Genomic DNA, 16307 nt, shown 5'->3' with positions numbered 1-16307 from the left:
CAAACAATAAATGTTTCATTTCAAAGGGAGTGTGCAAGCCCAGAAGGCTTGAAGGCCATGGGCGCCCATCCTCCTCTGTGGGCCATTTCCATAGTCCTAAAATTCCTATTTTCAGCCCTTTCTTTTAAGGGGGGGAGGGGTAGGAGGAAGAAGTGCCTGTTCTGTTTGTTAAAAAAGATTAGTGGTGGGATTATTTTTTTGACATTTTAGAACCAGGGGCACCCGGAGGCCACATTTTGCCCACCCAGTTGAGTATATCTTTAGTTTACTGCACGGGCAGGACGGTCCATCCTGTCATGGACTGTGTAGCCCATGGACATTCTGGTTCACAGACGTTTCTGGGAAAAAGAGAGCAATGTTTATTTAATTGATTCATTCAAAGCACTTCAGTTTCATCAAAGCTCAGAGATCAGCAATGAAACATTTCCTGCCTTCTGTCTTGCAATTAGGAAGACATGGCTTAAAAAGAAAAGGCACTGGGAGGGAGGGAGGGACGAGGTGTAAATGCAAACATCATCAGGTTGTAATTCATCAGGTCATGGGAGAACTAGTGTTGATGGGAAGGAGCCTCTGAACCAAGCCTGTCTCGTCATCTGATCCAAACGAGGAAGGCTCCTATACTTTAAGAGAAAGATGAATGGGGGTGGGCTTTGCTCTTTGGCCTTTTTTGATGGGAAAGCAGCACCAGCTGAAATGCCTTCTCTACAACTTTAATTAAAAGTCCTTGCCCTTCTTGTTATCTGGCCACCTCTAGTGCTACAGCTTTCATGCAGGAAGAAATCCAGGTGCAAGTATTTGTTCTTTTTAAAAAAAAGTTAGAGGTGCTGCAGTTAGCCCTAAAGAGACAAAGGCATCCATGGAGCCCAAGAAGAAGAAGAAGAAGAGGAGGAGGAGGAGAAGGTTCCAAAGTGGGAAGCCTATGGAAGGTACCTGGGGCATGCAGGTGTGGCAGAGCGTGGGCTTTGTTCAGCCTCCAGAAAAAGAAACCTTGGGACGTTGCTGAAAGTCAGTGTTGACACTGAGCTAGAGTAGACAGCAATACATAAAGTGAAATCCCACCTGGCTCCATTTGTTGTTCTTTTTTTGCAGCTATCCTAATTTTTCCTTGTTGTAAAGGAAATCTAGAAGGACTGTGGGCTTCAGTCTTAGGGTTTGGGGAATGGTGAGATGTAGTTAAAGTGAAAAAGTCCACTCCATCTAGGAGCATGCTTTAATTCAGGGGTCCCATCTCTGAGTAAGGAGGATTTGGACTATGCTGTAACTCTTCTCCCTGCCTCCTCATCCAGCGAGAGGCCTAAAATGGCTGCATTTCTCCTGGGCCTAAAGCACAGATACTGTTCTAGCTGATGAGATGGGTCTTGAGAAGACTCTATCGACAGCTTTGTTTTTTATTTTCTCTTTAGTGAATATTTTGGTTTGATCTGTGTTAACCTAACTGTTGCTTGCTTTCTGTGCTTTTTTTTTTTGGTAGAAGGTAATACATTAAATTAAAAATAAAAACAAGGACCTAGTTGGTGAACTATGGTGGTATTTGCAAAAACAGGATCATTTGTATAAAACTGAGTGGAAAAGCTCAGTTAGCTTATTACAGTTTTTATTTTAATTTATTTAGAAAGCTATTGCCATTGAGTCAAATGGTGTAGTGCCACAACATACAGCACACTGTTTGTGTTGGGTTTTTTTTTTTGTGAGTGGTTGTGTGTGTTGGGATTTCCAGCTGAGTGCCTTTTCAGGTTCATCCCCCGTGCTGATCAGTCTAAAATGTAAACACCTCTACATATTCAAATAGCCTTTCAGACTCTGGTTTAATCCTTGTCCTACAGAAAGTGAGGAGGATGAGGTGTGTGTGTGTGTGTAGGGGAGGGGAAGCAAACGACTCACTGGAATAATAACTGATTTCTCTTAACAAAGCTCTCTGCTCCTTCTGCAGTCAGTTCAAATGAGTTTCTGGGGAATGCAAGGAAAAAACCAGCTGATATAGAGCAACTAGCTCAGAAATACATGGTAAGATCGATTTGCAAAATGCAAGCTTCAAAATCATAGCTACCAACCAAGCCTTGGCCACTCATGGTAATACCAGCCACACCTGGTCGGTTGAGGGCTTTGCCTGGGCTTGGGGGGGGGGGATTTTGTGCTAGGCTTCAGGCCTGTGGCTTGGAGGAGCCGCTTAATGGGCCGCACCTGTGAAAGGTAAGCCTGGCTAGGAAGTGCTGTGGGGTTCCCTGGGAGATGGCAGGGCAAGTTTTATTTATTTACTTATTGGATTTCTACCCTGCCCATCTAGACCAAAGGTCTACTCTTGAAAGGCCTGGGTTGTTGATGAGTTTTCTGTACAAAGAAGACCAGCTGTGTTTTTCAAGGAATCCTTTTTTTAAAAAAGGTTTTCATACATATGCTGAGGTAAAATAATCTTTCTCTGTTCCCTCATCCCCCCCCACCTTTTGCACCTCTGGATAACAGCAGCTTTGAGGTATCCCCTGGGGATTCATCACAGAAAGGAAGATACTTCTTCTCCTGCTTGGTGTTATGGCCCTCATGCCATCCAGTTTGTTTTGTTTTTCATAGTTGCTTAGAAGGGGAAATTTTGGCATGTGCAGATATTAACAAGCTCCACCTGCTGAAATTTCTGTTAAAAGTACAGGAGAGCCTTTTCTTTTTCATTAGGTCACACCATTCATGTGTCTCTGGGGAATATGATAAAACATGGCTAGTGTTTTCTCTTGGCCGTCTTCTGTGGTAGAAATCACTTTCTTAAGACGTGAATGGGGAGCAAAATGGCTGATGCTGGAACATTACCCTTTGCTGTCATTAAAACAAACAAAAAAGCTCAGTGGCACCTTTAAGACCAAAGACTTTATTTTAGTTTAAGTTTGCATGAGTTATAATCCACTTCCTCAGGCATATGGAGTACAACATCTGGGCTACAGGTTTATGTACACAGTATGTGTGTGCGCGCGCATGCGAGTCCAACTCTACTTCAGGAAGTTGCTTTGAGCAATCCTGTCAGGAACTTCATGAGTGTGCAGGGGTGGTGATCAGGCAGGGTTCTCTCTTCAAACGACACTGGCCACCTTCTTGGTCTAAAGCTCAGCAAATTGATGGTTTAAAATGTACAGTATTTGAAATATTATGAGTACTCATGAACAGGAGAGGGGGGGTCCCCCCGACCATGCCCCCACCCCAGTGCATGCTGCCAAGATCCATGCTAATAGGACCATTCAAGAGCTTGTGGTTGGGAAAGGAGATTGAAATATGCTACATAAACAAATAAAACAGGTTAAGTAAATCAATAAAAGTCCTTATGTTTACTAACTTCCACTCTCCCTGCCTTCATGTTCATAGCAAAAGTGCACAGTTGAATCTAGCACCGAATCCGAATCAGATGCTAATCTAGAGGTAATGAATAATTCTGTGATTTACACTTGAAACTTGAAATTTACAGTTGAGCAAATACAAGAACTTTTGGCCAGCCTTGTTTCTTGCCTCCAAAGACATTCTAAAAATTATGATAATTACTTTAATTTCATTATTTTATGCCTCTTTAAAAAACCAACCACATGAATTCAGTATTCATCAGTGCTTGCGAAGGGATAGTTAAAGCAAGAAGGATAAGTAGCATGCTGCCTATCTGTCTATCTATCTATCTATCTATCTATCTATCTATCTATCTATCTATCTATCTATCTATCTATCTATCTATCTATCTATCTATCTATCTATCTAATCTATCTAATCTATCTATTTGTATTATTTTGGCTTACATATCACTTCCTAGTGCTATAGATCTCTTTGGTATACAACATAATTAAGCAAGGAACACTTTGCCCCTCCCACCCACTGAGTTGGGTACTCACTTTACTGACCTTAGAAGGATGAAAGTCTGAGTCAACTTGGAGGTGGGCAGCTGAACCTGATGGAATCAAACTCAGGTTATGAGGAAACACTTGCGATCATTTTACTTCAACCACTTCTGGGTGGTGGGCAGGGAACACCACTGTTAAATGTTGTAGCAGAAAAAAGAAGAAAAATCCAAACACCCTTATGTGCAGAGGACCAGTATATCCAATTAAACTTGTCTGAATGTTTTTGTTTTGGAAATTAAACTATCTCTTTCTCTTACTTAACAAAAAAAGTCATCTTGCAGTTCCATGTAATGGGTGATGGTGGTAGTGATGATGGAGCTGAAAATAAAAATAGCTAAGTATAAGCTGTTTGTGTGACTTTTAGAATAAAAAAGTTTTACATGGTTCACCAAGACTGACGGTAGTTTTTTGGAGGTCTATAGAAAAGAAAGTTTGAAATAGTTCTATGGGAAGGTATTGAACCCTTAGAAAATAGTTGCTTTTGACTTCATCATCATCATATTCCCGAATGATGAAAGAGTGACAAATTACCACAATTCTTTTAGAAAAGCAAATGGTCAAGGCTCTAAGTTTCTCTGCAAACAAGTTGAACTTGGAACAGCTGTGTCACTTCATAGCCCTTCCAGTTAACTTGCATGTCTGGGCTCTAAGCGTGCTCTATAGATGTATCTGAAAGTGTCTTGCCACTAACAGGTTCTGTCCAGCAGCGTGCTTTCCGAAGGATTCCAGGAGAAAGCGAGCTATGCAGAACTTCAAGTAAGTTTGCAGCTTCTTTTTTTTAAAAGCAACACCTGAGTTATTTTTTTCCACAACTACTCTTACACATATGCAATTTGTCAAAGAAATACTTACAGGATTGTGTTACAGAAGGATCGGCAACAAAATGTTGCAATTGGGCACTTAGGTGTAGGGTGCGAAATACTCTGCCTGTAAAACTTCTCAGTGAGTGAGTGAACGGCAGACTCTCTTTACCTTTCCTCTGCCTCTTATCTCTTATTGGACAGAATATAGTTAAAGAGTTACACTGGTAAATCCATCAGTGTACATTTCAGTAGTGAATTGCCACTAGTTAAGGAATTGGTGTTTGCCTTTGTTAGCATATGCTAACTGGTGTGCAATACCAAATACAAATGACTTCTCAACTAGTAAGTGTAGGACACAAGTGGACAAGCTCCAGAGACCAAGTGTGCAGTTTTCTGGCCTCTTGTAGATTTTCCTAGTGCATTGGTGCTCTTTTTAAAAAAGTAAACTAGTGCTGTTGTTTGTAACCAAATATTTTAAAGTATTTTAACTCCTTTTAACATTTGTAATTCTATTGTACTTTAATTTTCTGTTGTTTTTCACTGTTTTGTAAACTGTCTTGAGTCCCAGGTATGAGAGAAATGTGGCATATAAATGCAATCAGGCAATTTAACCAATCACTTTGCCTCACTTCTAAAATGGGAAATACAGCCATGCTAGTCTGTTGCAGCAACCATTGTTGAGGCATTTTAAAGGCTGGTTTTAATTTGGTTTAATTTTTATGGGCTCCAGCCCATTTCATGGGATGCATCCGATGAAGGTAGGCTCTAGGTTCATGGAGGATTATGCCATAAAGCTTGCTAGTCTTTCCAGTGCCACAAGATTCGTTGTTTCTCTTAAATAACACTCAATATACCTAGATGTTAACATATAAAATGAAACAAAACATAAAAATGATTAAAATGTAATTATAGACAAGACTGTGAAAAAGGAAACTGCTCCTGCACAATTTAGAACCAATTAAAACCAGAACTCTGATCAATTTGCCGAAGTCCTGATTATTTTTTGAAGTATACTTTGCTTACAAGCACAAGGAACACAACTTCTGTACCTCAATGAACATACCCCTGAGGGCAATGAGACCAAAGGATGTGTCTGCCCAGAAGAGATTGGGTTCCCTTGACTCAAGTCACAGTACAGCAATCCTTCCAAAGCATCCTTCTGTGGGCAGGATTGCAAGGGATAGTCTGGAATTCACAGTAACACACTGGCACATAGTGAAGCTGTCATAGCAGGGGAGTCACTTCAAGCCTCCTGTGCTTACCCTCTGTTGGCATCATCATGGACCAAGTGTTCATTATTTTTCAGAGGTAGTCCCATGTAGATCACATCCAAACAGGATGATTGCTGCAGCAGGAGGGCACAACATAGCATCAGGTACGCAAACACAAACGTGGCTGCTGAAAAAAGCCTGCATGTACAAATTTAGGTGTGAATCCTAGAGCCCAAAAAAACTGCACATGAAAGTCTTCAAAGGGAGTATAATTCCATTGGGTTCCTATTCTGTTGTTCTACTTTTGTCTTGCTTGGGTTAAGCTTCAGTTTGTTTTAGAATCAAAACACCTTTGACAGAGAAAAGAAGTACAGACCAATAAGCATACTTTGTTTAGTATTGATTTCTTTTTATATTCTATTGTTTTGAGAAATGCTTCCCATTAGAGTGGAAGTGTACAGAGATGGGAAGAGTTACTGTTTTGGATTACAGCCCCCAAAACATCCCAGCCTGCATGACTGATGAGACTTAATACTATAAAAAACCCAAACTTTTCCTAGTGATAGAGCTGGATTATATAACATGTCTTACATTTATAAGATGAGGACCTTTAACTTCTCTCATTGCAAGTAAAATCTATCTGTTGCTTTTTTTAGGTCTTGGACCCCTATGATGCCGATTATGAAGAACTTTCAGGTGAATCCGATTGTAGTTTGGGTTCCCTTGACTCAAGTCACAGTACAGCAATCCTTCCAAAGCATCCTATAATTGAACCTTTGACTACAGGAGACAGTTTGAATCCAGAAGATCTGGACTCCAGTTCCACATCACTGTTCAGAGCAGTGTCTGTCACTATAGCTCAAGAGGAAGAGGAACCTGGACTCCACAAAACAGCTAAAATCTTACCACTGACTGCAGAATCTTCATGGTATCTAAGGCCATATGCACCCTCAAGGCACAGTGGAATCTCTGAAAGTGCAGTATCAGATCCTGCCCTGCAGCCCATGTTGATGGAGTGTGACAATGAGCTGTGCGAAAAGCCCAGTATCACCAGAAAGCAAGGGCGGTCTATTCTTGACTGTACTGGAGAAAAAATAAGGAAGAGATTAAGGGTGGCTTGATTTATCAAGGAGCTAAGCATAGTGTAATGTTGCTTTGTTAATGGCCCACCTGTCATTATAATAAATGAGATGGTGGAGACTGCTAAGCCTTCAAATCTGTTTGAATCTTTTAAGTTCTTAGAATTCTGAAAGACTATTTTCCAGTCCAAGAAGGGGAGGAGCACAGAAAAGAAATGAAAAAGTATTTTTGAAGAAACATGAAGAGAACAGCTGCCCAGTTGTTCTGATGTAGTTTGTAACCTCTCGGCTTTTATTGCTGATGCAGCTGTCTCATTTTCAGTTTAGTTGAGCTATTGACACACATGCACTTTGCTTGCCTTAATATTTAACTGATGCAGTGATGGTAGCTAATGAACTCCATCTAGCAAGAACAGCCTTGGCACTGTATGACTGGAGTGCCTCCTAAGATCAGTTCATTGCATAATCTGTCTCACCATGTCTTGATGGAAAAAAGTTAATGTCTGAAATAAGCTGAACTTAAAAGCATATGGCAATGGTGTTGTTATTCTGGTATTTCTTCCATGGCACCTAAAATGGCTAAGGGTGTTTCTGTTACTGCCACAGAAGCTAGTCTTTGATGGAGAGAAAACAGGAAGATGAGGGCAAGAAGAGGTATAGCATGGAGTACAAAAACCACCATTTGTAACACAACTCATGGAAGTTAGACTTATCAGTGAGTATCAGCCAAAGTCAGCTAAATGGAGCTTTATTACAAGGAGGGCACTTATTTCAAAGATATATTAAGGACATGATTTATCACCGTGCCATTCCTAAAAACTTCTAACTACAGAATGCTGGGCTAAATGGATCCTTGAGATGCAGCACAGCAAAGACTAAGTCCCAAAATGACTGCCCTGCCACTCCTAGCTTTGCTAAAATAATTGACATGGCAGTGAGTCCTATTTAAGTTTTTCAGTAATGCCTAGAATCTTTCACCTTAACTGATGAGCTCTTCAAACAGGGAGACAAGCAGCAGACACTATGCCAGATGTGAGGAGGTGTAAAGTTGACTGGGTTTTGGTGTCCTGCTCAAACAGTCCAAGAGAAATGAGTCAGTGGCTGCTGTGGCATGCTGTCTCAATTTTCGTGGACTCTGATGATTTATCAGTTGGAATTTTCTTTGCATTCTTCCTGGAGAGTAGGAGTGGCAGCATGTGGCTTTTCAGATGTTTTCATGATCCTTTCAGTCTCAGGCAGATTAGCTGATGGGAGCTGTAGTCCAACTTCTGAAGGACAGAAAGTTTGCCTCTGCTCTAGCACATATTTTTAAACTACTTCTCATAAATGCTTTGTGTACAAGCTGAACTGAATTAATAAATTTAGTCCAGGGCATTTAATAACTAATGCAGAAAGTCAGTAGATCATATTCCTAGGGATAGAGAGTTATGATTTAACACTACCATATCATGGTATGTTCTATTATTCAGCATATTCCCCAGTAAGAATGTAACACGTTCATGAGTTTTATTGTACAGTATTTTTAATTGTAGCTCTGTCCATTCAGGAATGGTAGATGTATTTTGTTGGTGTCCTGGACTAATCTAATGCTTAAGAAAAGTAGACAACAAGGAATCCTGCTGTAAAGGTTTATTCTAGAAGTAAGCCAACATTAGTGCACCACTCTAGAATCATCTAAAAACAAAGTCCATCCAACCGTCAACAACTAGTCATCTTTCAAATACATCAATCATAGTCATCCCTACACCTCCATCTGACAACTTAACAATGTCTTGCAGTTTTAAAACATCTTTCTAGAACCGGATAACATTTGCAAAAAAAAAAGTTTGTGTTCAACTACTTGTTACAGTTACTTGTTAGTCTTTACTCAGTACACAGGACAGCCACACCACGTTCATAGAAACTACGAGGATCTTCCTTGGTAGCAATTTCAAAATCAACTGTGAAGATCAAATCAGCTCGAGTGAAGTTCAGATAAACTGGCAGTGTCACCTGTGAAACAAATAGATTAAGGAAATTACAAGAGATGGAAACACAGGTTGGGTGGCTGCAAAGCATGAGGCTCAGTAAGCTCCTTTACTCACCACATTAGACTTTTTATCAGCATTTGTCTGCTTGATCCAGCGGAGCTGAGTTATGGGCAGTACTGTTGAGATGGCATTGGAAAGCGATAGCTTGTTGTTGTTGCACGTGGCTCCTTGGAGCTTCAGGCCTATTGAGTTAAGGTCAGAGAAGTTAACAAAGTACTGTAAACAATATTACTGATTCATGACTTCACCCGAAGACTACACTAAGGAGCGCATGTCACAAATGTCTCCCACATGTACAGCATGTGGATGCAGCCATATGAAAAACTTCCAGGATAGGGATCTGATCTTGGTAAGCTCACTGACACGTCAACTGTATACATGAAACAAAAGGATCTGCAAATGGGCAAGGCAACACCTAATAGGTTGTACTGGAGTTCCTGTATTACCCAATGAGGCTCTCTGGCTCCAAGTTGTTTGGGGTTGCATCCAGTATTGGTACAAAAATTTATGTGGCATTTAATTTCCTACACTTTACACTGCATTATTTTGCTTCCTGTGTTCACCATTAATGTGAGCTCAGCCCTGCCAAGAATGGAACTTCAACATTTGGATGTTTCCTTTGTTTTGACCCTTGAAACCAGTAGCTCCAACTAACCTGTTACTCCAAAGCTACAGGCATCCAGTACTGCATTCTGAGTTGTTGTCACATTGACTTCCAAGCAGAGTTCTTCAAGGGACCAGCTGTTGGCTTGAGCCACATACTGCCTTGTAGCAGTAATGTAAGCTTCTGGTACAAACAGGCCTCCCAAACAAACATGAATGTTCTGTTGAGTAAATGTATAACCAAGTTAGTTTGATGCATCTTAATACATTAGACCAGCACCAGAGGACTCCAGCTGAAGATCTGGTAGATCATTTCCAGTCCACATACTACTCCCCCTTTATCCCTTCATTCAACTCTCCCATTTTCTCTGCCTTTGGCTGGTATTCTTCTCCACTACTCTCCCAAATTTATCTTTGTGCCCTCTTTATTGTTCATCTTAGGTCCTTAACTGCTTTTTGCTTCAGCCAATCTGCTTGATGTGTATCCGTAGTACCTGTGCCGTTCTGCTATTGAACAGACAAAAATATCTCCTTGCCCTCTGCCACTGGCAACAGGAGGCCTACACGACAATAGAGACTTTATCACCTCACAAAATTGGGTGGATTAGAACGGTCTGGCCTACCTTTAGCTCCTTGGCTCCACCTGAAGCAGATGCCTGGGATATATTCTGCAGCTGTTTAATGCGTTCACTGAAGTCTGACACCCACTGTATGACTGTCATACCAGCAGGCACTGTGTAGTGGGACCAGCTCCGAGGCAGGATACCTAGAACAGAAATTATAAAATGTTCCCGACTTCTGTATGTCAGACGCTACATCATTTCAGCAGGAGGGTGTCTCTATCACTGACAGCCACCCCCTTTTTTAAACTTTAAGGCGACACACTTTGTGTTTTTTGTAAAGGGCATCATGGAGATTTTTATGTTACTTTTTCAACATTCATGTTTTAGATTGAATGCTTTCAGAATTACATAAAATGGGGAGATACAAAATTAAATAAGATCAGCCACTGAAGACTCTATAGATTATAAGTTAGTTCTTACATGGCATGGAATCTTATAAAATACTCAATTACATTTATTATTTGTGACACAACTTAAGCACCCCCTCTGAGCACCACCCAAGAATCTACTCTCATTAGACCGTCCATTTTCTATAACCAGAACCAGCTTTTTAACTGTTTCACTAGCAAAACTCAATGTACATTATCACTAAATCTGAAATATCTTACCTTTCACCAATTCATTAATAAGTGTCCGCAGATAATTGGTCTGTTTCTTCTTTCCCTCACAGACCTGAACTACATCTGCAAGATCTTGACGAACATCCTGAAGGAGTTTTGCTCCCATCTTCACTTCCCTCTCAAAGAACCTGAACAATGGATCCTTGGTTTCAAAGAAAAGCACATTTCAGGTTGGTGAAAGAAACATGGCAAATTGGAGTATCCAAAAGTGAAGACAGATATATCCATGATTGATTCTTCGCAGGATTATGCTTATCTTTCTATCACTGGGATAACTTTGCTACATAGTAGTCAGCCCACTAGTAATATGAAGAATAGACTGTTGCCACGCTCTGTATACAGGACTTCCCTATCTTAAGGCTGGTGGGAACCTCAAGGGAGTAAAAAAAGGGGGGAAAGAGACCGCTGACTGAAGCATCCTTGTGCCAGCCTTTGGACCTTTGCTACAGGACTTGCACTGACTGCCAATATACTATGTCAAGCTTAAAGTATTGCTGTTAGTATGTAAAGCCCTAAACAACATGGAACTAGGCTACCCTAGGGACTGACTTACTCGTTATGCACCTGGCTGATCATGACAATCCTTGGGAGAGGCAAGTTCAGTGTTATCACACTAAAAAAATCAGTTCATGTCGCTCTGTGAAATTCACTCCCAGTGATGTTAAGCAAGGAAGTTAGGTAGCAGTTTTAAAATACAGAATTCCACAATTTCTGCCCCTCAAATTATCTTATTGACCAGTATTTCTCACCTTAATATTTTCCACTGTTCGTTTCAGATGATTTAGGGTCTGCGGAATGAGGTGAAGCCAGTTGGAAGCTGTAGTGTGCAGCGTACGCATCCACGCTGGGCGGCCATCTGAAGTAGAATCTGTTCGTGCCTTCTTCTCGGTCTCTGCATAGGCTAAATCATCCTCATCTTCTAACATTTGCATCTTCAGCATTTTGCTGATCATATCAATACCTGGAAGTAACAGAAAATACAACCTCTAATTCTGTCTTCTAAGTTAAATATAATATAAAAAAATCGCTTACCTGTCTGTCATACGTGTTTCAAGCCAAATTAATGAATTACTGAATAAACCACTAATCCCATTCAAAACAGCGCTTTGAGACCACCAATAAGTTTTAAGAATGTGATCCTATGCATCTACTCACATATTCTCTAAGACTTTCTACAGATTTACTATGTCATTAGCTGAGGTTGTCAGGATTCAGAGTGTGAAATCTTGGTTTTAAGTGTTCATGTGCCCTAACTCTCACTTTATAACTGCTATATTTGAATTTAAATGTGCGCATTATAAACGGAGTCACTGTAATGAATTTTTAGCATGTATACATCACTGAAACAGCGACGTCCACGTTGGCTTAGGCATGTTGTGAGAATAGCTGATGGATTCAAAAAGATCTCCTGTATGGAGAATTAGTGCAGGGAAATCACCCCAGAGGGAGACCATAACTGTGATACAAGGACATCTGCAAGCGGGATCTGAAGGCCTTAGGAATGGACCTCAACAGATGGGAAACCTTGACATTTCAGCGTTCAGCCTGGAGGCAGGCGCTGCATCACGGCCTCTCCCAATTCGAAGAGACACTTGTCCAGCAGGCTGAGGCAAAGAGGCAGTCCCGAAACCAGCAAAATGAGGGAGCTGGACAGGGGACAGATTGTACAGTGGTGCCTCGCAAGACAGGTGCTCCGTTTAACGACGAATCCACATTATGACAAGGTTTTTGCGATTGCAAAACGATGTTTTGAATGGGGGAATTTTGCTGCGCGATGATCGGTTCCCTGTTTCGGGAACCGATTTTCGCTTCCTGACTATTAAAACAGCTGATCGTTGGGGTTTCAAAATGGCCACCGGGTGCTCAAAATGGCTCCCCGCTGTGTTTAAGAGCCATTTTTCGCTGCACAGGCACCCGAAAATGGCCGCCCCTATGGAGGATCTTCGCTGGACAGTGAGTTCTTAGCCAACTGGAACGCATTAACCAGGTTTTAATGCATTTCAATGGCTTTTTTATTTTCGCTTTACGTTTTCGTTCTACAGTGATTTCGCTGGAATGAATTCATGTCGTAATGCGAGGCACCACTGTATTTGTCTTCAGTGTGGAAGGGATTGTCACTCTTGAATTGGCCTTCTCAGCCACACTAGACGCTGTTCCAAGTCCTCCATACAAAGCACGTTACCATAGTCTCATGAGACTGAAGGATGCCTAATCACTGTAGTGATCAGAATATTGGATTAGGACTCAGAAAATCTGGGTTCAAATCCCTGCTCAGCAATAAAAACCCACTGGGGAATGGCGGGGGGAAACCCCTCCTTGAACATCTCATATTTCTCACATATCTTATCGGGATCATATGTTGGAGATTACTAGAAAGCACGTAAGTACACTACAAGAGTGTGTTTGTGTAATGTATAGCTCAGCGGCTTAGGTTCCTGGCTGCAGAACCAGAGGTAGGGAGTTTGATTCCCCACTGTGTCTCCTTGACAGGACTGGATTCAATTTATTTATTTATTTGATTTGTATCCCGCCCATCTGGTCTATACGGCCACTCTAGGGTCCCTTCCAGCTCTGCTGAATGGGATTAGTGATTTATTCATATTAGAGATATCATATCAAACCTTGATATTATCATATCATATCAAACCTTTAACTTATGTATCTGCGGCTCATGAAATTCATGCAATGATTAAATTTCTCCATTAAAAGAACCACACAACATATCCCCTGTTCTTTTAGCTAATCTTGCTGATTTTTACAAGCTTGATGCCTTATGAAATGCATTATTTTTACCCTGTGTGGTGAGAAGAACCTTTTCAGCATTGTTGGGCAACCCAAGCCAGGATGGGGTTTGTGTATCTGGCAGCAGCTCCACCCACTGGACAAATTCTTCACGCCTGTCAAGTCACAAGGACAAGGATAGGGATCAACAGGTCTGTAAAACTAAGGAGCTCATGAGTTGAGCTACCTCAGCTTGCTCTTACTCCCAGAGTCAGCATTAGAGTACCTGATTCCATCTGGCATCTGAATGTCTTTATGCCCATCAACCTTGCAAGCCAATTTGAATTCACTGTCAAAGCTCAAAGTGGTGAAGAGGCGCTCCAGGAAAGTGTTCAATAACCGCTGGTCAAATTCATTATCAATGCGGCCTCCATAGATTGACTGGGCCATCAGGGTCTTCAGAGCAGACCATGGGATCTTGTCAGGTGAGATATTCTGGCGGCCCTGCAGAATGACAGCTTTTTAATATGAGGCATAACTTGTGGTTGGTAAAGAGTGTAAGCACAATTTTACTTAGTACTCATCTAGAGCCACTTACCAGTGGGACTCAGGTTCAGAGCCATACTTAACCACTGTGACCAGAGATCAGGTTACCACCTCAAACCATCTCACAAATTTTACGAGGATTGGGGACAGGAACATACATATTTACATAGTTCGGCTCCTTATTAAGGCAAGCATGTTTGCTTCATGTAAAGAAGTCAAACCTCACTTGTTTGACACAAAGGTGTAAAACAGAACACCTGCAATTTCACTTACCTTTGCTGTGTCATCTAGCCATGTGTCTACAGTATCACATGCAGATCTTAGATCAGATTCACCAAATTCATATTTTTTGGACCAGCCAAGAGGAGCATATCGTAGACGCTCTTGAATAATGGCATGGAACCACGCAAGGAGGAAATAGAGACGAGCACGCTCATTTGGTGACTAGAGGGGAGGGAAAAAAAGAATTATTGATTTTATTTGGACTTTCTGTCAATTTTGCGAAATTGGGACTACTCAGTAACAGAGAAAACCTACGAACAAGACTTCCCCACATTCAGCCGACTGGTGGGAGGGAGCAGAGATGGTCACATTTTGAATGTTGTACAAATAAATTATTATATGATTAAGGGTATAAGAAACGTTAACCTTGGAAATGTGAAATGTAATTCTAGCATGGAAGTTTGAACAGCAATTAACTGCCTGGTAGAGGTTACTTCAGGATAAAAAATTAATTGAAAAAAAAAAGAAACAAGTTTAATTAGCATATTTTAAGATTTTATGTATAGAAGAAAAGTGGATGAATAAAAGCTTGCAGAATTAGACAAGCTAATGTTGCCTGGATTTATTTTTCTGTGTTTACTTCATCATGTTAACAACAGTGGTTTATTCTCATCCTCTGAAGAGAGCTGGATCAAGATTGCAAGCCAAATTTTTACATGTTGACATCTAATTAGAACACATAGTCTCAACTTTGGTGCCTCAGATGATCTGAAGAAATTGGCTAGTTGAAACAGTAGTAGTGCACCATCATCTGCTTTGTAACTTGACAAGCACTATGATTGCACATCGTTTGAGACCTTCCTTACCTGTCGTACGCTTTCCCTTCTGTGAAGGAGAGAGAGTGTGCTGTCCTCCCCACAACAGAGAGCGGAAGAGGGGGAGAGATGCGTAGAAGGAATACTAGTGGATACAGAGCAGGAGCAAGTAATGGAGAGAGAAAGTTTGGAGGTGTATTTAGCAGACAAGAGAGGAGAGGAGCTAGACTTGATTGAATGGGAGGGGGATAGAAAAGAGTCAGAAGGCGCACAAAGTTTTAGCATTCTAACGGGCACACACCCTGACAAGAAGGACCGGGCAGTACAGACAGGGTGGAGTGCTGGACAGGAGGGCTTTTCCACACTGCTTCGGGAGTTCCCAAACCTACAAGCTGGCAGCAGACTCCTACCAGACCCTACCGGGCTGCGTGCGAAGGAGGAAGGACTTGAACCTCTGGAATGGACGGTAGTGGTGTATCCACGCAACAAACGTGGGGGGAGGAGGGTGATCAGTCCCAGTCCCTCTTTACTCCAACCACAACGAGAGGAAGACTGGGCACGACACCCATGGTGTGGGACGGTGTGTGCAGTGAGGAGCACCCCCCTGGTCCGGTCCCTCTATAAGGACAGATATTCTTACGCCTGATGTTAAGGTGCAGCATTATCATCTGTTGCCAGAAATTAGTTTAATGGATCCGTTTGAGCCAATGGAGTTGAGTTTGTTTACAAATAAATCTAGTTGTGTTAAAAATAGGGAACAGCCTCCGACTCTCATTCTGGCGCCAAGACAGGGGTTGCTCCCGGCAAACAATGAACCTAATCACACCTTCATCAGGTGGTTTACATTTTACTGAAATGTCAGTAGGCTGGTAAGGATCAGTGCAAGGCTGGCACAAGAAGACCAGTAGGGCTTCCTTTTTGTTTTTTGAGGCTCAATGAATATCTAAAGGCTACAAATAGATAATGTTGTCAATGGAAAAGTTAACACACAAGTCACATCCATCTTTGTATGAACATTAGTAGGCTTAGAACCAAAGCAGACCATTCTGATTGGATTGCCATTATTACTACTTTTGGGAGTTAGCATATGCAGTATTTTGTATACCTCCAGAATTTCTTGCAACATTAGAAAAGCTCTGAGGATCATACCAAAGGTGCATGTAGTTCAAGA

At 41.4% G+C, this 16307-nt stretch overlaps 2 protein-coding genes across 4 annotated transcripts in view; one reads left to right on the top strand and one right to left on the bottom strand.

The window, feature by feature from the left end:
• The first annotated feature begins 548 nt into the window (after positions 1-548).
• On the top strand, positions 549-7631 carry LOC110078926 (uncharacterized). Of its 2 annotated transcripts, XM_020793584.3 has the most exons (5): positions 549-926; positions 1931-2004; positions 3343-3396; positions 4557-4619; positions 6534-7631. In XM_020793584.3, the coding sequence occupies exons 1-5, from the start codon at positions 857-859 to the stop codon at positions 6996-6998; spliced, it is 726 nt and encodes a 241-aa protein (XP_020649243.3). In that variant the 5' UTR covers positions 549-856; the 3' UTR covers positions 6999-7631. The 2 variants fall into 2 exon arrangements, with proteins under 2 accessions (XP_020649243.3, XP_072842782.2); XM_072986681.2 differs by lacking the exon at positions 3343-3396.
• Positions 7632-8570: 939 nt separating this feature from the next.
• DYNC1H1 (dynein cytoplasmic 1 heavy chain 1) overlaps positions 8571-16307 on the bottom strand; it is an 82441-nt gene continuing 74704 nt past the window's right edge. For both annotated transcript variants that reach the window (XM_072986680.2, XM_072986679.2), the window contains exons 70-78: positions 14373-14543; positions 13840-14057; positions 13626-13729; positions 11582-11793; positions 10821-10974; positions 10213-10355; positions 9642-9810; positions 9041-9168; positions 8571-8948 (exon numbers count right to left, since the gene is read on the bottom strand). In XM_072986680.2, coding sequence (XP_072842781.2) covers positions 8820-8948; positions 9041-9168; positions 9642-9810; positions 10213-10355; positions 10821-10974; positions 11582-11793; positions 13626-13729; positions 13840-14057; positions 14373-14543 — 1428 coding nt within the window. In that variant the 3' untranslated portion in view covers positions 8571-8819. The remainder of the gene's footprint in view (positions 8949-9040; positions 9169-9641; positions 9811-10212; positions 10356-10820; positions 10975-11581; positions 11794-13625; positions 13730-13839; positions 14058-14372; positions 14544-16307) is intronic.

This window comes from Pogona vitticeps, chromosome 1, assembly GCF_051106095.1.
Source record: "Pogona vitticeps strain Pit_001003342236 chromosome 1, PviZW2.1, whole genome shotgun sequence".
NCBI classification, from domain to species: domain Eukaryota; kingdom Metazoa; phylum Chordata; class Lepidosauria; order Squamata; family Agamidae; genus Pogona; species Pogona vitticeps.
The sequence above is the reverse complement of the archived record's forward strand: the minus strand, read 5'-3'. Positions and strand labels throughout refer to the sequence as shown.

Coding starts and splice junctions, on each gene's coding strand:
- LOC110078926 (XM_020793584.3), top strand. CDS start 857: ATGGAGCCCAAGAAGAAGAAGAAGAAGAGGAGGAGGAGGAGAAGGTTC. Junction 2,005..3,342: donor AACTAGCTCAGAAATACATG/GTAAGATCGATT, acceptor TCATGTTCATAG/CAAAAGTGCACAGTTGAATC. Junction 4,620..6,533: donor CGAGCTATGCAGAACTTCAA/GTAAGTTTGCAG, acceptor TGCTTTTTTTAG/GTCTTGGACCCCTATGATGC.